The sequence below is a fragment of the Anolis sagrei genome, chromosome X, assembly GCF_037176765.1.
Source record: "Anolis sagrei isolate rAnoSag1 chromosome X, rAnoSag1.mat, whole genome shotgun sequence".
Taxonomy (NCBI): Eukaryota; Metazoa; Chordata; class Lepidosauria; order Squamata; family Dactyloidae; genus Anolis; species Anolis sagrei.
In genome coordinates, this window is record NC_090034.1 from 32,282,201 (window position 1) to 32,302,182 (window position 19,982).

General features: G+C 42.6%; 1 protein-coding gene across 3 annotated transcripts in view; it reads right to left on the bottom strand.

The window, feature by feature from the left end:
- SETD1B (SET domain containing 1B, histone lysine methyltransferase) overlaps positions 1-19,976 on the bottom strand; it is a 53,022-nt gene extending 33,046 nt beyond the window's left edge. Inside the window, exons 1-6 of one of the 3 annotated variants that reach the window (XM_067473115.1) lie at positions 19,890-19,976; positions 18,727-18,881; positions 18,186-18,284; positions 17,556-17,826; positions 13,922-14,034; positions 8,614-9,792 (exon numbers count right to left, since the gene is read on the bottom strand). In XM_067473115.1, the coding sequence (XP_067329216.1) occupies positions 8,614-9,792; positions 13,922-14,034; positions 17,556-17,826; positions 18,186-18,284; positions 18,727-18,881; positions 19,890-19,896 (1,824 nt within the window). In that variant the 5' untranslated portion in view covers positions 19,897-19,976. Of the gene's footprint in view, positions 1-8,613; positions 9,793-13,921; positions 14,035-17,555; positions 17,827-18,185; positions 18,285-18,726; positions 18,882-19,130; positions 19,465-19,601; positions 19,673-19,889 lie in introns of those variants that run through there. The other 2 variants (XM_067473116.1, XM_067473114.1) reach the window with 2 other exon arrangements.
- Between the last annotated feature and the right edge of the window lie 6 nt (positions 19,977-19,982).

A 19,982-nucleotide genomic window follows, 5' to 3' on the forward strand; every position in this document is an offset into this window, starting at 1 on the left:
TTCACCCCAGCTTTGCATTCATCCAGCCCCGCACATCGCATGATGTGTTCTGCATACAAGTTAAAAAGGTTGGGTGAGAGTATGCAGCCTTGCCGGATGCCTTTCCCAATCTTGAACCAGTCTGTTGTTCCGTGGTCAATTCTGACTGTTGCTACTTGGTCCTTGTACAGATTCCTCAGGAGAGAGACAAGGTGGCTTGGGATGCTCATCCCACTAAGAACTTGCCACAATTTATTATGATCCACGCAGTCAAAGGCTTTAGAATAGTCAATGAAGTAGATGTTTTTCTGAAACTCCCTGCTTTTCTCCATTATCCAGCGGATATTGGCAATTTGGTCTCTCGTTCCTCTACCTTTTCTAAACCCAGCCTGAACATCTGGCAACTCTCGTTCCATGTATTGCTGGAGTCTTCCTTGCAGGATCTTGAGCATTACCTTACTGGCATGAGAAATAAGGGCCACTGTACGGAAGTTGGAGCAGTCTTTTGCATTTCCCTTTTTTGGTATGGGGATATAAGTTGATTTTTTCCAGTCTGATGGCCATTCTTGTGTTTTCCATATTTGCTGGCATATGGCATGCATCACCTTGACAGCATCATCTTTTAAGATTTTAAACAGTTCAGCTGGAATCCCGTCGTCTCCTGCTGCCTTGTTGTTAGCAATGCTTCTTAAGGCCCATTCCACCTCACTCCTCAGGATGTCTGGTTCTAATTCATTCACCACACCGTCAAAACTATCCTCAATATTATTATCCTTCCTATACAGATCTTCTGTATAGTCTCGCCACCTTCTCTTGATCTCTTCAGCTTCTGTTAGGTCCCTGCCATCTTTGTTTCTTATCATACCAATTTTTGCCTGAAATTTACCTCCAATGTTTCTAATTTTCTGGAAGAGGTCTCGTGTCCTTCCTGTTCTGTTGTCTTCTTCCACTTCCATGCATTGCTTATTTAAAATAGTTCCTTATCTCTTCTGGCTAACCTCTGGAATTGCGCATTTAACTGGGCATATCTCCCCTTATCCCTGTTTCCTTTTGCTTTCCTCCTTTCTTGGGCTACTTCCAGTGTCTCAGCAGACAACCATTTTGCCTTCTTGGTTTTCTTTTTCTTTGGGACGTACTTTGTTGCCGCCTCCTGAACAATGTCTCGGACTTCTGTCCATAGTTCTTCTGGGACTCTGTTTACTAAATCTAGTCCTTCAAATCTGTTCTTCACTTCCACTGTATATTCACTAGGAATGTTAGTGAGATCATATATAACTGGGCTGCATATTTTTCCTGATCTCTTTAGTTTTATTCTAAATTGGGCAATAAGAAGTTCGTGATCTGAGCTACAGTCAGCCCCAGGTCTTGTTTTCACCGACTGGATGGATGTCCGCCACCTTTGGCTGCAAAGGATGTAGTCAATCTGATTTCGGTGCTGACCATCTGGTGAAGTCCATGTGTAAAGCTGTCTTTTAGGTTGTTGGAAGAGAGTGTTTGTTATACACAGCGAGTTTTCCTGGCAAAATTCTATCAGCCTGCGTCCCGCTTCATTTTGTTCTCCCAGCCCATGCTTGCCTGTGATCCCAGTTGTCATTTGACTTCCCACCTTGGCATTCCAGTCTCCTGTAATGAAAATAATGTCTCTTTTTGGTGTATTATCCAGTAGGTCCTGCAGATCCTCATAGAACTGATCTACTTCTGCTTCTTCAGCAGCTGTGGTTGGGGCGTATATTTGGATCACTGTAATGTTGAAAGGCTTTCCTTGCACTCGAATTGAGATCATTCTGTCATTTTTTGGGTTGTATCCAAGCACTGCTTTAGCGAATTTCTTATTAATTATGAAGGCTACTCCATTTCTTCGATGTTCCTCTTGTCCGCAGTAGTAGATCTGGTGGTCATCTGATGTGAAGTGGCCCATTCCAGTCCATTTCAGTTCACTGACCCCCAGAATGTCTATCTTTAGTCTTGACATCTCACCAATAACAACATCCAATTTGCCCTGGCTCATAGATCTTACATTCCAGGTTCCTATGGTGTGTTGATCTTTAGAGCATCGGATTCGTCGTTCACCTCCAGTACCGTCGGCCGCTAGCCTTCCTTTCGGCTTTGAGCTAGCTGCGTCATCACATCTGGGGCTAGTTGAACTTATCCTCTGCTCCTCCCCAGTAGCATTTTGGCCATCTTCCGACCTGGGAGTCCCATCTTCCAATGGCATACCGACATATCTCTGGTTGTACTGGTCCATTTAGTTTTCTTGGCAAGGATACTGGAGTGGTTTGCCATTGCCTTCCCCAGGGATCACGCTTGGTCTGACCTCTCTGCCACAACCGTCCCGTCTTGGGTGTCCCTTCACGGTTTCGCTCATGACATCATTGAGGTGCTCAAGCTCCAGCGCCCCGACAAGGCGGTGATCCTTTGCTGGAGACTATACTAGATATCCTGCCTTTAACTAATGCTAACCTCCTTTTTCCTAGAACTGTTTGACTGGAACAAAGGTAACCTACTTTTCTACCACTTCATCTCTGGATCAGAAGTTGGGGGGAGCAAGGAGCCATGGTTGAATGGGTTCTTCCAGAAACAAGTCTGTCTACTACATGAAAAAGAAAATAATTCCTTTATCGTTGTTCCATTTTAAATCATGGGTGCTCAAGTGAAGAGAACACCCTGCTTGAATAGAAAAACAGTTTCCTCTTACTAAGATTTTGATACACCCAAACAGAATTAAACTTTGGAAACCACCTGAATGATGTTCACCCATGACCAAATCATGACAACAACGTCACTGACAGCAACTATACTAACAATAGCACACACAGGTTTGCTGTGAGTTTTCCAGGCTGTATAGCCATGTTCCAGACGTATTACCTCCCGATGTTTCACCCACATCTATGGCAGGCATCATCAGAGGTTGTGAGGTCTGTTGGAAACTAGGCAAGTGGGGCTTATGTATCTGTGAAAGAATGTTCAGGGTGGGGGAAAGAACTCTTATCTGTTTGAAGCAAGTGTTAATGCTGCAACTGGCCACCTTGATTAGCACTGAATGGCCTTGCAGCTTCAAAGCTGCTTGCTTCCTGCCTGGGGGAATCCTTTGTTGGGAGGTGTTAGCTAGCCCTGATCGTTTCCTGTCTGAAATTCCCCTGTTTTCTGAGTGTTGTTCTTTATCTACTGTCCTTATTATAGAGTTTTTTTTTATAATACTGGAAGCTAGATTTTGTTCATTTTCATGGTTTCCTCCTTTCCGTTGAAATGGTTCACATGCTCGTGGATTTCAGTGGCTTCTCTGTGTAGTCTGACATGGTGGTTGTCTGAGTGGTCCAGCTTTTCTGTGTTCTGCAATAATATGCTGTGTCTAGGTTGGTTCATCAGGTGCTCTGCTAATAGCACACACACTTCTGGACATATATAAAGTGCATTTCTCTTATTGCTGAAAAAACTATATGCATCCTTTCAAACATTAGCAACCAAAATGTCAGGATCAGAGGATGTGGCATTTCTTGTTAGAAACTGAGCTGCTACCACCCAACAAAAGAAGTACATTCTAATTCTTAAAAAAAATCTTTTGATTTCTGTGTAACTTAGATCCAAGGTATGAGTTTACTATCACACTCAAAACCTGTGTTAGCTGGATACATAATTACCGTATATACTTGAGTATAAGCCTTTTTCCCCGCCTTTTTTTAGGCTGAACAAGTCCCCTCAGCTTATGCTTGAGTCAAAGTTATTTATTCTTTTACTCTGTTATTATTATTTTTCTTACATATATTATTTTAATCTATTATTATTGCTATTACATTAACATTATTTTTATTATATGTATTATTTTACTCTATTGATTATTACATGTATTGTTTTACTCTACTATTATTATTGCATTTATTATTTTATGTTATTATTACTTTATTATTATACTCTACTTTTATTATTACATTTATTTTGTACCCTATTATTATTACTACATTTAAATTATTTTACTCTATTGTTATTATTTTTATTACATTTATTATTTTACTCTATTATTATTACATTTATTTTACTCTATTATTATATTTATTATTTTACTCTATTATTATTGTTATTACTACATTTCATTATTTTACTCTTATTATTATTTTATTACATTTATTATTTTACTCTATTATTATTGCAAAGATACGTAAGCACATTTACACTGAAGAAGGTTAGAATAATGGTTTAATCAGAGTTGGACAGTCTTATCTTAAATTAGAGTTTTATGTAAATATTCAGAAACATTTAACCTACTGATCCCTCAATTAATGTAATATATTGGTATCTATTTTTATTTTGAAATTTACCAGTAGCTACTGCATTTCCCACCCTCAGCTTATACTCGAGTCAATAAGTTTTCCCAGTTTTTGATGGTAAAATTAGGTACCTCAGCTTATATTTGGGTTGGCTTATACTCGAGTATATACGGGTAACTAGAAAAAAATCCATTTTTAAATACAAAGCAGATGCAATTCTTGTGGTTAACTAGGGGTTGCTGCCCCCAAACTTTCCAATGCTATTTTTTTAAAGTCCCCCCAAATATATAGTCAGTTCTGGCAACATTACTTTGTATAAATATGCAAACTTTGAAAGCCTCAAAGCCTCAGTCTGATACTTGAGAATGAAAGAAGCACTGTTGCCTACAACCACAACTGTCTTTCTACTGTTCTTTGACTAAACATCACTTGTTAGTTAAATTCACAAAAGATAATTTTCCTCTGATAGTTTCAGTGGGTTGAGGTAACACAGCACTTCTAAGTTCTCTACATATAGAATAATCACAGAATGCCCAAACACATAACTAGGTTGCTCTTAGGGAGCTTAGTTAGAAGCCACAACACTGTCTGTCATCTTCTTAGGATTCTGGGTCAAGATGTCATTGGGTCGCAAGTAAAACGTCTCTGAAATAAAAGGAGCTCTGCTGAACCAGAAAGCAATCAAAGTTGGGATGTGGAGTTATTCCTAAAGAAGAAAGCTAACAGCTGAGAGCCAACAACTACAACATTTCCTAGATAGATTTTCTTACTGCTGGCATACAGTTCATCACATTGCAAAACCATGTAACACTTGCAAGACCAACAGAAGAAATCACTCAGTTATTCAAATTTTAGGTTCTATACAGTCCAGTGAAAGGAAAAACACTTTCTTCTACACTTCACACCCTTATACTACCACTCCAACAAATTTACTTAATTGCATTTTACTGGCAAAATGGAAACCAGGCATCTGAACAACAGGAGACAGAAGAGAGGGGAGGTGTAATTAATTATAGATAAAATTCTGACTAATAATGTCTAGATCAATAAATATAACATCCATTCTTCTGCACTAGTTTTGCATATCAGAACTTCGAAAAGCACACTAATTTTTGCACACAACTCATTTGTACCCCATATTAGTTTTTTAAAAGTTTCAGGTGCAGCATAGGACGAGAGCTCCCACTTTTGTCATGCAAAGTCTCCCTAAACAGATGAAAAAGACACAGGGCAGCACAAGGTACCATCAAAGGATGGGAATTCACTACTAAAAGAGGAAGCTAAAGCATCTAAGTGCAGGTTGGTCCAGGAGGGGAGACCTTGGCCATGACACATCAGGCCAAACATAGTGATGTCTACTATCACCAGCCTAAACTCACTTTGGAAAATGTGTCAACATATAATGGGTGCAGGTGAAAAGGCCCTACCCTGAGGCTAAGCAACAAATTCGCCCTAGGGCTGAGAACGGCGGTCAACAAATGCAGAAATAAATAAATTGTCTATCCATTCAAGTCATGCTGTCTGACACCCTAAACAAGCCACCTATTTTGGTATGAGCCATAGACAATTCTTCTTTCCACCCAGGCTATAGCAACTGATAAACTAACAGACCATTTGCTGCTCTTTTATTGAACCTAGAATCAGATTTTAAGGTGCCTCTTGCTGTCTAATGGTAAGAATGGCTGTGAAAGGATATCCCAGTAAGTTCAGTGAGGCACTCCACCAGCTGTGTGAACACTGGAATAAAACCATAGCAGGTCTCTGCCAGTGATCTGTAATGGCAACTGGGAGACACCATTGTATCCCTAACTTCTAGAATCTGTGGGATTTCTCATTCACACAACATACTGTGTGTGTGTGTGTGCATGCATATATATGTATGTATGTGTGTATGTGTGCGCGCACGCATATGTATGTGTGGAACCATGCTGGAATCTGTTACAAAGCTAAAGCAGGGGGCTAATGGTGGGATAGCCCCATGCATTTGATTTCAAGTATATTGGCTTTAACAATATGTATCCAATTGTACAAAGTATGGTGTGTGGTGGAGATGGCCACTGGCCTTCGGTGGAGGGACCTGCCTTCTGATCACTATCTGACAGTCACATTGAGTAGCCTCAAGAATGAGAAAATTACAAACTGTTAGACAAAGGTAGTGAAGACTCTTGTTTCTAGGATAAACAAAAAGGGCTACATAAAAATATAACAAACTATAGGTGGAAGGAAGACATATGGTAACTTTGGTTTATAGTTTGGCATTTCTACCATGTTAGTGGCAACAGTTTGCTTAATGACACAAAGCTAAGGCTCTTAAGGTTTTGGGGGTGGGTTATCCATATGAAAGAGATAAAAATAAAATGAGACCCCCACAACCTTCTGAAACCTCAGAGCTGGCATAATTACAAGCATAGAAACCGCTGCTACTGGATGCCTTGTAATAGCATTTATTTGCTAAAATTGTGTGAATCATGGAAAAAACAAAAAAAAATTAAGGCAACTGACAGCCCCCTTTTTTAAATAGGAGTAATCTCCTTTTGATAAAGTGGTGGAACTACTGAGACCTTTCTTTTTGACCAAGACACTAGAGATATATTCTAGCCTAGCTTCTGTCTTGTACAGGACTTATCTGAAAGCATAGATACTAACAACAGCTTCACAATAGGCTGAAACCCAACCCTCTGCTTTTCCAGCCCAGTCATAGGCTAAGGCCTGGCTCTCCTTTCCAACTCATTTGCAACCTGGAAAAACGGCAGCTCATGTTTCTAAAGAGGGCTGAAATCATTATTTCAGTTTAGGCCCGATCTGCCTCTACACAACCCGCCTCTACATGCACACAATCAAAAAAGTAAGAGAGAGGTCATTAAGGGAAAGTCAGGAGCCCATGTCAATGAAATGACAGATTCCAGAAGAAGGCATGCACTCAGGCACACACAAGCCCAAGCAGAGCAACAGGCTGGGAAAGACATGGGGGAGGAGGGAGGAGTTAATGGGTCCCAATCTCTGTGTTATGTTAAAGTGAACATACAATGGAATCCTACTTCAGTTTGCTGCTTGATAGCTAAACCATACCAAGTTCATAATGTGAGCCCTATCACACTATGCTTTTATAGTGCTATATTCCACTTTAACTGCCATGGCAGAATTTTCTGGAATTCTTGGGTTTGTAATTTAGTAAGGCCCAAGCGTGGTTTGAACACTGGTCTATAATTCTGCTCAGGTGTGGAAACCCTGCTCAGCTGTGAAAAACCACTAAGTAATCTTGGGCAATTCACACTCTCTCAGCCTCAAAGGAAGGCAAACAAAATCCCTCTCTGACTAAATCATGCCGAGAAAACCATGTAATAAGCTTCCCTTGGGGTTGCCATAAATTAGAAATGACCTGAAAGCACCTACAAACAACAAGGCCCAAGACCCATCTAGCTGTGAATGCCAAATATTCCTTAAATATCAAGTCTCAGAATGTCTTGCAATGCTGGCATGACAGTTAAAAGTACAATACAGCATTATAACAATGTAGTCTGATAGATTTTTTAAAATGCCAATCCACATAAACTATATGTTACTAAAGAACTGTCAAGCCTAATCCTTACCAGGAAGGCGTAACAGGAAAAGTATTATCTTTTTCTAAATTAAGAACTACCTTCTAGAGGGGAGACTCCCTGCTTTTTTCCACAGAGCCCCTGAAAATACAGCAAGTCCCCTTTTCATGTGTTCCCTCAATGCAATCCTTTCCCCCTCTGTGGGTTGTGACAGCTATGTATTTCAAAACAGCATAACGCTTAAATGCTTACAAAAATCTAAAGCAAACTACGAAGAAAATAAAAAGAGCCTGTGAACATTCACAACTTAAAAAAAACAAAGTTGGCAGAAATTTAAGTGACAAAAGCAAGCCCAGCTAAAGATTGTTGCCCATGGGAAGAACAGTATAACAGCAGTATGGAAAACACACCGTTTGCCCCCCTTCTCTCCTGGTTTCAGAAAACTCTTTCTAACAAACTCAATGGAGCTAATGTAGAGGAGAATGTTTTCAGCACAGGGACTTCATCTTGCATTGATTGGAATATTTACTTTTGTAGACCAGCAATTTAAAGGCACATTAATGTCTCAACATGGAAAGAAAATTTCTCTTTCGTCTCTGGTTTAATCTAATCAGGTTCAGTATGCCAAGGCTGGATTACATAGCATACAGGTAGCTTCACAGCTCTTATTTCACCAACAGTGTACAGCACATGAATATGAGTATGTGCACATCTGTGCATACACATACAGATATTATTGGATGCAACTCCAGACAACATAAATCAGAAATACAATTCCCAGACCAAAGGCTCTCCATAGCTCTCAAAGAAAGCTATCTAGCCAAATTACTTACCTCTTCCATTTGTTCAGGAGTTGGACTATCATTAGAAGGCAGCATTTCTTTAGCCTCAGAGGACTCTGTTTTGGATGTCCTATTCAGCTGATCAACAGGAGTCATGCTAGCATCTGATGTGCCTCTTGCATTTTGGATGAGAGAAGCGGTTCCAAGAATCGGCTCATCATCATCTGAATCAGGCAATGGTGTTGGGCTGATGTCTTCCAAGCCAGTGCTAGAAGGACGCGAGGAAGGTGTTTGTGCTCTGTAGCTGGGCTGGGAGTTGGAACCAAAGTTTGGGATTGGAGAAAGCTGGGAAGAGGAGGAGGAGATGGGACTACCTTCCATTCGAATTTCATTGTCTGAGTCATGCTCATTGAGAAAATAGAGCTTGGATCGCTGCTCTTTTAAGAGCATCTCAATCCGTGAGTCTAAACTGTTATGCTGAACTTCAGATTCTGTGGTCGGGGTTCCTGGAGTCTCACTCCTTTCTGGAGTCTGTGAGAAGGCTGCCACTGTTGTTGGTTCATTAAGACTTTTGGACTCTGGCAAAGGTGGCGGCTCCTCAGGCTTTTCCTTCACAGGCACAAAATCAACAGTGGTAGCTGAGCTACTTTCAACTACCACCTCTGTTGGTGGTGGAGGTGGCCGTCGGTACTCTAAGTCCCTAGACGTTTGAGGAAACGGTGGCTCTTCAGGAGGGGGATATGTTGCTGGGGCTTGGTATGGGGAGAAGGCTGATTTGAATGTTGAAGAACCTGAGTGGCTCAACGGAGAGGTGTGGGGGTATTGCACAGTCTCTTGCTGATGGGGCTTGAATGCACTGAACTGATGTTCCGAGCTCCGAAAAGCACCCACTGAGTTATGGACATAGTGATGGCCTGGGCGTCGATTGTAGGCATCCGTAAATTTTGTTTCATGTCTCCTGGGTTTATATCCGGAGTCCTGTCCAAAATGGTATGCTGGCGTGGTCTGGCGACTAGAGTATGCAGAGTCTTGGGAAAATGGAGTCCCCAGGCGAGGGGTGAGAGGGGTTCCTTGGGACTGAGGCGTGAACTGGCTGAAAGAGTTGGGTGTATCTTGTCGACAACTTGAAAAGGCTGTATCGTGGGAAAATGGGGTGCTACTGTTGGGGGTAGCTGATGATCCCACGGAAGAAAGGCTACTGTCTTTTAGGCGTTTCAGAGTATCAGCCAACTGTAAACGAGAAACAAGAAAATATGCATACATTTCAGTGTAAACCTTATCATAACTACCAGATAACAGAAATGTACTATGTGAAGTTTTAGATGTGAAGTTTTAGACACTGTTATTTTCTAGGAAGTGAAAAACATAATAGGATTGTAGAAATCCCTAAGGAAAAAGATAGTTGCTCATAGCTGTATTAAATTTGTAAGCTTAGTATATGTCATATTTCCCTTGTATAACCTCTTCTATGTGCGTTGGACTACAACTCTCCAGAATCCCAGAACTATACAGCTGACACATTATCACTACTGTGGCAAACTGCTGGGGGCATTTTGAAGGACCCAAAGAAAAAATGGAAACAATTTTATACATGTAATAAATAAGATGTGATAGAACTTGATACAGTTTTTTTGCTATGTTTGTGTCTCTGTTGTCTCTGTGTCTACAACATCACTAATTGTTACAGTGGCGCTGAACGAAAAAAGGCTAGTATCTGGGCTTCAGCTTCTCTTCCTCTAATCCCTCCCATTGTAGTATCTAGGTAGCATGCTGATCCTCAGCCACTCACCACTCGTCATTTCACATACAGAAGAGAGAGAGAAAAGAGAGAACAAGCATTACTGAACTAAAACGATTAGGCATCAGTCTGTCTTCAACTAATTCTAGAAAGAAATCAGTCAACATTTCAAGGGAAGTATTCCAAACAAATCATCCTACTGGGCTGTTTTGTCACTTGCCGATGGCTTGAGCAAGGGCCCAGCAAACTCCTAAGCGAATGGGCAACTGCCAAGTGTAACTCCAGACACCAAATGATATGTACACAAACACACACCTCCAGAGCTCTTGCATACAGACCTAAACAGTGTACCTCACTGCCAGCCTTGTTGTGGCTAACAGGATTATTCACAGGACAAGACGTTCCTGAAACCACCCTTTCATCTAATCTACCAATCTTTTAAATAATTCTAATACAGAACAGGTGTGTGTTTGCGCGCACATGGGTGCATATACCAGCAGGTAAAGATACAACCTACGAAAGAGTTTGTTGCTAAATAGCGGAGTAAAAAAAAAAAGCACTATCTTTGAACACACAACAGGACAGCTGGAATGTTTCCAGCTATAGATTTTACAAGAGCCACAGGCCCAGCCAACCAAGCGCTCTCAATTAAAATTTAGTTTGAACTCCTTTTCAGCAGCTTTTCCAAACAGACTAAGACTTGAATTTCAGAACAGAACAAGAAGCTGTAAAATAGCACAGAACTGACCAGATAGTGCCTGTTTTTTAAAAACACCACTATCCCTACTTTTCATGGGATGATCATGAGGCTAACAGGGCAGACCAAACCATGGTCAAGAAAACCAAACATTAAAGAATCAAATAATCAAGTAACTGAGATTCAGTATTTCCCATCATTACTCACCCTTGAAGAAGTTAACGTCCATGATTATACTATGAACGTAAAGGTTGGGGTGTTTTTTGCATGGGATGGATAGCTAGAATTCCCTGCAATCTACTTTTTGATGTTTTTTTTAATTAATTGATTAATTGCCACCCTCACAAACTGTGTATTGAACACAGCCTGAATAAACTCTGGAGCTCTAATTCTGCAACACACTCTGATGATGGGTATCATCATCATCATCATTTAATAACTTTATTAATCGCCCTCCATCCGAGAATGCTCCAGGTGATTTACAGCTAAATTACAAAAGATAAAATACATACATACAAAAATTAAAAATCAACAGAGATCGAATGCTCTAGTAAAAAGCCAGGTCTTAAGTGCGAGAGTAAAAGGCCATAAGTCACGCATGGCTCTCATGTAGGGCGGCAAGGAATTCCACAAGGCAGGGGCAGAAATAGAAAAAGCCCTGCGTCTGGTCCTTTCCAACTTCCCTTTAGATCTAGGGATCCCGACAAATTCAAAGTTCATTATTTATACAATTTTTCTAGTTCAAATAAACCTGAACACTTCTTGTTTTAAAGTTTGTGTTGCAGCTTCAAAGAAAATGTCTAAGAACGAGTGTAAGTAAAAAAGGTATAAGAATTAGAGGAGCTCTGCTACATCAGACCAAAGATCCATCTAATCCAGTATTTTGTTCACAGAGAGGTCAACTAGGTGCTTCAAAAGAAAGGCCACAATCAGGACATAAGTGCAACCACAGCTTCTTATTCATGTTCTCCAGCTACTGGACACAGGAGCACATTGCCTCTGAAACTGGTGCATCATGACAAGCAGCCACTGAAGGCATCACCTTCCATCAGTTTTTCCAATCTCCTTTTAAAGCTAGCAGCCACAACTGCTTCTTGTGGCAGTGAATTCCACAGTTTAACTATTTGTTCTGCAAAGTAGTATGACAGTAATATCAGCACACATAAATAAGAAGAAAACTGGAGATCAAACATTAAGATCTGATCAGTTAGAAACAGCTCAGGACAGTTTCAATCATATGTAAGCAGTATACATAAATATATAACCCTACAACTCCCCTATGTGACAAGTCAGGCTGATATTAGTTGGACCAAGGACACCAGAAAGGGGATGACTTGACAGGGCCTTGAATATAAGTCCTCACAATCCTTGTGAAATATTCTCATCACTACAGATGGGTTGCAATCCAAGTCTACGAATGTCACTCGGAAGGAAGTCCCATTAAAGTTAATGAGATTTTTCCTATGCACATACATATAACAACATGTTATACGAACACTACTCTTTGTGGTCATTTGAACAGCCTCCCTGTCTGAGTCTTTCTTCCTACTGCAGCTGCTGCCCAAACCCCATTAATTCTGCTAGGAAAGCAGGGGTGTGTGCTCCCTACATGCCTTCTTCAAATCAGGATCCCAACAGGCTGTCGAACAGCTGTTTGGGAAGAGCTGTCAGCAGCATTGGGCCTACTGGGAAATATCATGTATGCGCCACACAAGCTCTGCTCCACAACAGAAACACTAGGATTTCTACAACTCCTTCACTAGTAGCTGCAATTTTGGCCCCAGCAGGGGAAGGGATCCACTATAAACAGATTCCGAGGGTGGGCCATATGTTCTCCTGTCCCAAGGAGGTGCTCGCTACTGGGACATGAGACTGCAGCCTTCGCTAACCCATCAATGGCCTTCCAGCCAAAAAAACCCCAATTAATTTAAATATATATGCATATAAGCAAGACTCAGAATAAATGCATTTTTTAAATAATGAAGGTAGCATAACATAAAATATAAATAAAATCATTACTATTGTATTATTATTATTATTATTATTATTATTATTATTATTATCTTTATTTGTACCCTGCTAGCATCTCCCGAAGGACTCGATGCGGCTTACAAAGGCCAAGACCTCAAAACACAGCATAACAATACACAACCTAAAGCAAATCAAAACACTTAAATCAATATTAAAACAACAAGCAATAAAACAATACACCGAGACACAATAAAACTGGGCCAGACCAGAGTAATGGGTACAGATTAAAAGTGCTGATGTGACAGGTGATATGTAGGATTATAGGGTAAGTGCAGTGTGCCAACAATCTTAATTTCTACTAAAGTGCTTTTGGGACTTGTTGTTGGAGATTTCCTATTCTGGAAAGGCACATCGGAACAGCCAGGTCTTCAAATTCTTCCTAAAGACTGCCAACGTAGAGGCCTGTCTAAGATCTTTGGGGAGGGTGTATTTTATAGCAACACATTAAAAAAATCTCAAAAACAAAACAACCATGTGTGACCTGTGGTTTGTTAAACTAACATTTATTTGCTACACAGATTAAAACCTTAAGTTTTAAGAATGGGAAGTAGGACAAATTTGACCTGCCAGACTCTGCACACAAGATGAGCTACAGGGTTATAAAATATTCTTTCGCTGCAGCATCCAAACTATGAATCCAACTTAGCAGGATTCTAAATAAGAGTTTCAGGTGTATCTGTAGCTTCATTGTGATCCCCCCTCATTCTAATGCATTACTCCAAAAGGGTGTCTGAAGATGACAGCTGTATGGGCAAGAATGTGAAGAATGTGTTGCTTGAGAATGACAGGCAACTGCAGACAAACTACTATTTGTTGCAAATGAAGATCATCTTAAGATATTCCCTATTAAAGACAGTGTATGACATGACAACAAGACAAAGCCAAATAAATACCTGAAGGGCTTCATTCACAGGAGAGGATGCCTCTGGCTCATTCTCCACAGGAAGGGTCTGAGGAGTGTAGAGTCCATTCACAAGGAGCTCATAAAAATGCATGCGCTTTTCACCTGGCCAAACAACAACATCACCATCATCATTATTGTTATTATTAGTATTGACACACTTCAACTCACATAGTATTTAACTGTGAAAACTACCACAGTCTAACTAGAATCCACATTTGTGCAAGTCTTTGCAAACTGAGGCTGAACAGCTGCCACATCAGCCTGACAGACTTGGGGGGGACGGGGACGGGACACCACCATCTTTGCAGAAAATGCAAACAACTGTGCTGACATTTAAAAAAAATTAAAACCCCATCCTGACTCAGAGGACCACTCAACTGCAAACATGCTCTCCTTCACTTTATCCTTCAACAATCTTATGGGGTAAACAGTAACTTGCTCAATGTCACTCACAGAACTTCCTGACTAAGCAGAGGCTTGAATTTAGGTCTCTCCAAAGCAACACTCCAACCATTACACTACTTCACCTTCAATGTTGTCTAAGGCAGGAGATCTAATCCCAAATGACTCACTTTGAAAAGAGCAAAGAGTGATCTATTAGGAAAGGGAACGTGTTAGAGCTAGGTTGGGATACCTTTTGTTTCCTTGCAGATTTGGGGATATTTTATCAACAAGTACCTGTTTTTTCAACATCAAACCAAAATTAACTCTCTCACTTCTGACAAGATTTCAGATGACCAACATTTTTAGAAATGGGACTCTTTTTTTTTTTTTACAAAGCCACTGGTGTCTATCTGCATCAGCAGCTACAGAGTGTAAATCTTCAAATAGGATAGGCCCAATTTTATAAACACTGGTTGAGTTCCATGAAACCAATTTCTTCATAATCTGATATTTAAATCACTTGGGCCTTTTTCATTTTAAAAAAAATCTTACACAAATGTCTAGTAAAAACAGAGATCCCAAAAGAGCCATTTTTTTCCTACAGATAATGCTGCAACCACATACACACTTGCTTCAGAACAAGCTTCCCTGAATTGGTTAGACTTGGTTCCTCACAGGTATAAATCAGATCAGGACACCCAGCGAAGGCTGCGGCTCACAAGCCATTGCCAGAATCTAAGTGTCCCAGGTCTTAACAGCTAGTCCTAGGCTCTGATGTGTGCACTGAAAAAAATTGAATGAGCGCCAGTCTCAAGTTTAAGGCCATTCACAACTATTCTGCCAAATACAACTATTTTGAGGCAACTCAGGAGGAATGCTCATGGCAACACTTAGCAAACTTTACAGTCAAGCAGATGTTGGTTAGAGAAATGGATGAAAAGAACACTACCGATATCATTATAGCAATCTATGGAGTCACACTAGGAAAAGTGCAGGGAAGGATAATCCTTGCTTTTTCGACTTTATTACTATCTCAGACCAGTCATAAAAGGACCAAAACAGAACATAGTAGAAAATTAAGGATAAAAAACATCCCCAAGAACAACAAATCATGTATATATCCATATGTATCACTACTAAATAGCCTTCATTGGATTAAGGTGAGCCATGATAAGATTTGACCACATTGTTCCTAGTGGAATATGATACCATACACAACTTTGCAATCCCTCACCACAGATTCTTTATAGGAATCTGAAAGAAGCAAGGCAACAAAAATGCTAACAGATCTGTCAGGAACATTTTCAAAACCATATCTACAATTTGGGAACAAATATCCTTAAAGAATAGGCCATACAGCAGAACACGGTGTACCATTTCACCCATACTGGAGTCCCAGGGGCATATAAGTTGTGTGTATAAGCACCTGGTAGTCACTGTTGGTCCCCCTTCCAAATCCTAACCAAGGCTGACCATACTTAGCTTCCAAGATCAGATGGGATTTGGGGCCTTTAGGGTATAGAGGCTTTTTTGAACTTAATTATAGGATTTGGTTAAAAAGAAAAGGTTGGCCTTAGGATCAACATAGGTTGGAAATGACTTGAAGGTACAAAACAATAAAGTTGGCAATGGGGGTGATTTGGGTTTTAAAATTAGATGACAACTAATCTACATGTACATATATTATCTTGCGTACAAATTAGATGTCATGTAACTAAGTCATAAACCCTGGAAAGGTGAAGACTGAAATGGCTAGCATTAGAATCTCACAGAAAGCTTGTTCAGTATCAGTACTAGCAAAAGCTTACTATAACAAAACAAAAAAATCAGAATGAAATTTAAGCATTCCATCTTAACAGATACAGGGCTCTGATTATAAATGATTCACAATGCAGAGCTCAAGACACCAACTTAGGTGTAGTTCAGTGATTACATCCTACTCTCTGTAGATGAGGATCACAGCTTGTGTCCCAATGCAGTGGCTGCTCAGGATAAATGTTGAGAAAACACTGGATAATACATCCATCTAATTGGCCTGCTTTGACATATTTCCTCTCAAAACATTTATTTTTCCTTGGAAGAAATTATAAATCTCATTCTCTGACATGTGTACATTGATACCATGACACCAATGGTCATCTTCACCTAGAGATCAAAATAGTTGCACTAGGACTAGGAAAACAAACACCAAGTTTCAACAGCAGGGGAAAATGTGTTTGGGAGTTCAAAATACATGTGGTTGCAAAACTCCAGGATAAACATATTTTAGGACAAAAAAAGGAAGCTGGCAATGTTCCTTGACATGAGACTAATGTATTACTTATACATGCTTTCTAAGCATTTACTTTACATTGAAACACGTGCAGTACTTGTTACAATTCAGCCAGGGGGAGATTTCTGGTAGTTGAAGCAAATAACAAATCAGTCCTTGTATGTTAAAGTAACAGTCTGGCCTGAACTGTATTTTAACAGTGTTTCAGTCAAAGGAAAATGATACTCAAAAGAAACCAAAACAATCAAAATAAACATCTGGTTGTAAAGTTTTAGGAACTACAAACATAACAGTATCCAAACTTACCATACTAATGGCATTGTTTTGGCCTTGCCTTGTCAGCACTCCAGGCCATTTGCTTTAAAGAACAAAAGGGTAACTGTCTCTTTAAGAGACAAAGGGGGGGAAAAGGATTTTTCAAACTCCTGTCCCTATGTAGATTGTGACTTAAAGATAGGTCAGAACACTTCTATATGTATGACAGAGAATATTGTGAAGATATTTGTCATAAGTTTTCAACAATTGATTCCTTAGCCTCAGGTTTGTTTGCTTGTTTGGTTTTTTTTTTGTAAAAAAAAGTTGCTAGCAAAGGGCAAAAAGCCCTTTTGGCAAAGGGGTGAAGGGAGAGCCTTTGGCAGGCCAAGTGTCAGCATGAATGAGTGAGTGAAATGGAGAGGATGGCAGCATTTTGTAAATTACAGGACTGTCTCCTAGCAACAGACAACACACTCAGCTCCACGTGACCGACTACCACAGGCCCAGAGCAAGAGCAGGGAGTTCGAGGGGGAAGCAGAGTGACAGGCCTTTCAGACTGGGGCCTTTCAGCCCAAGGGGAGCCCTCCCCACCCACCCACCCACCCAAGAGCCCCTCAACCAATGCCTCTCCCTCCAGGAGAGAGGCATGAAGTGGCAGGAGAAGGGCAGAGGGCAAAGCGGAGGAGGCAGTGGCTCAGGCCCAACTTCCCACCTTTGGTGTCCAGCTCCACGTGGATGATGTTGCCCATGACAGAGGTGTTGTGCAAGTGCTGGACCGCTTCCCGGGCCCCTTTGACCGTGGCAAAGACCACTTTGGCAATCCCCAGGTGCTTCTTGTTCTTTGGGTTGTAGAGGATCTCCACTTCTTCCACTTCGCCATACTTCTTGCACATGTCTGCCAGGAAGTTTTCGCGGATGTTGTCGTTCAGCTTGGCAAAGGTGACTTGCTTGGGAGGCACGGGCCCCACGTAAAACTCGTCAATCTGGAGGGGCGTTTTGGGGCACGAAAGGCAGCGGGAGAGCCAAGGGGAAGGAAGGGGAGAGGAAAGCAAGACCCGTCAGGAAAGACATGGCTTCAAAACAGCTCTTGAACTTGAGAGACACTCTCCTTCCTTAAGACCACAATACTGGTAAAGATATGGAGTATATACAAGAAGTTATTTACAATCCCTCCCACAAGAGACTCAAAAGAGTTCCTGAGCAAGAGCACTTTGGACAAGCAACAGGATAAACAGTATGCTCCTATCTTCAGAACATTATGCATTGCTCGACACTATTTGAGAAGTGTGTAGGACTCAAGCAGACACAACCATGACCAAGAAAGAGTGCACGCTGCAGGTACCTTAAATTTGGGGACTGCCAGTTCCAGCTCCTTCGTTTTGGTCCATATGCGTCCTATCCTGGGGTCTCGGACACAATCCACAGGGGCCAGGCCCGAATTCTGAGGAGGAGGAATGGAAACACTCTCTCAAGTCCACCAGACAGAGGCCCCTCCTGCAAAAAGGCACCACCTGGGGAGCCCAAGGCAAGGAAGGCAGGAAGGCTCTCCTGGCAGGGCAGAGGCCCACATGTCAAAGAGCCCTTCTGCAGCAAAGCCCAGCATGAAGGAGGCTGCAGCTTTCTGCCTCCCATTCCCACCAGCTACTTTTCTATTTTGAATTTAAGATAGATAGATAGATAGATAGATAGATAGATAGATAGATAGATAGATGGCAGCAGCCTTCACTTGAGGTCATTCTCAGTTGCCCCCTCCCACCCCCCAAGAGATAGAGAGGGAAGGTATACAAGGAGCTGCGTTGGGGAAGCTGACAGGGGAGGGAGGGAGGGAGGGAGGGAAGGAAGGGGGTTGCTTTTGGGGGAGGGGGCAGAGAAAGAACGCTTACAGGAATGCTAAAATGTTGCCCATCGTAACGATAGAGTTTGTGCTGTCCTTTTTTCAGAGCCGGGTCAATAATCAACTTGTAACTTTTCCAGTGGTGGTTCTTCTTCTCGGCGGAGGTGCTGGCTTGGGAGCTGCTCTCCATTCCGTTGATCCAACCTGGGAAGGAGAGGAAGAAAGGAAGGGAGGGAGGGAGGAAGGAAGGAAAGGGGCAAGTCACCAAAGTTCAAAGCCCAAGCCCGCTTCTCTCCCCGTTCCGCCAGGCCGCCCCCCTCCCCCCCCCGCCTCCCCGCCAAAGGACCAGCGGCGGCCATGGGCTGCGTCGAGCCGGAGCCTCCGCCGGGAAGGAGAAAAGCCAGGGCCCTCTCTCCCTCTCTCTCTTTGCCTCCCTCCGTCTCCCTCTCTCACTCGGAGCCTGCTTCTTGCCATGGTCTTCTCCGCCGGGCTTGGCTTTCTCTCCTGCCTTGATCTCTTTGAACGACATGGTGCCTCGGCGCCGGATCGCCGCGAAAGGCGAGCTCCCGCTTCACATCGGGCTGCTCCTGCCTACATTACAGCGGGCTCCCAAGCCTCTCTGCCTCCTTTTTTTTTTCGCGAGCCAACACATATTGTGTGTGTGCGCGCTCTCTCGCTGGCTTCCGAGGCATCCCACAATGCCCCGCTCCGGCGCTGGGGCTAATGGCTAACCGCCCTCCGCCGGCGGCACATTCCCGGCAGCTGCGGCGCGCTCCTCCTCGGGGCCCGGCCGCCCCCCCGCCCCGCAGGCCCCCCTGCCCGCCCCGCGCCCGGCCCCCGCCCCCCGCAACGCCCATCGCCCCCCGCGGCGCCCAGCAACGCCCCGCCCCGCCGCCCCCCGACGAATCTGCCGGATACATTTACCCAGAGAGAGGCAGAGGGAGAGGGCGAGGAGGCTGCCTAAACAAGGGGGGCGGGGGAGCCTTTTCTTGGCGGGGGGGGAGGGAGGGGGGAAGGGGAGGGGGCAGGCTCCCCGTGTTGCTGCCTTTGGAGTCACATCCCCCCTTCCCATCCTCCCTCCCGACAAGGAGACTTTGGGGCCGATGGAAGGAGGGACTTGGGGGCGCCCCAGTGTTGTCACTTTCTCGTTTAGGGAGGAGAAAGAGGAGGCCAAGTTGGCTTCAAGCACCGGAGGAGCCAATCAGGTCGGACCTTCCATTTGGGACCGTGGAAGGAGCGACTGGATCGCCCTCTTTTTCCGCCTCTCCTCCCTGGATCGGCTTCGCAAGGCTTCGCGAAACGGAG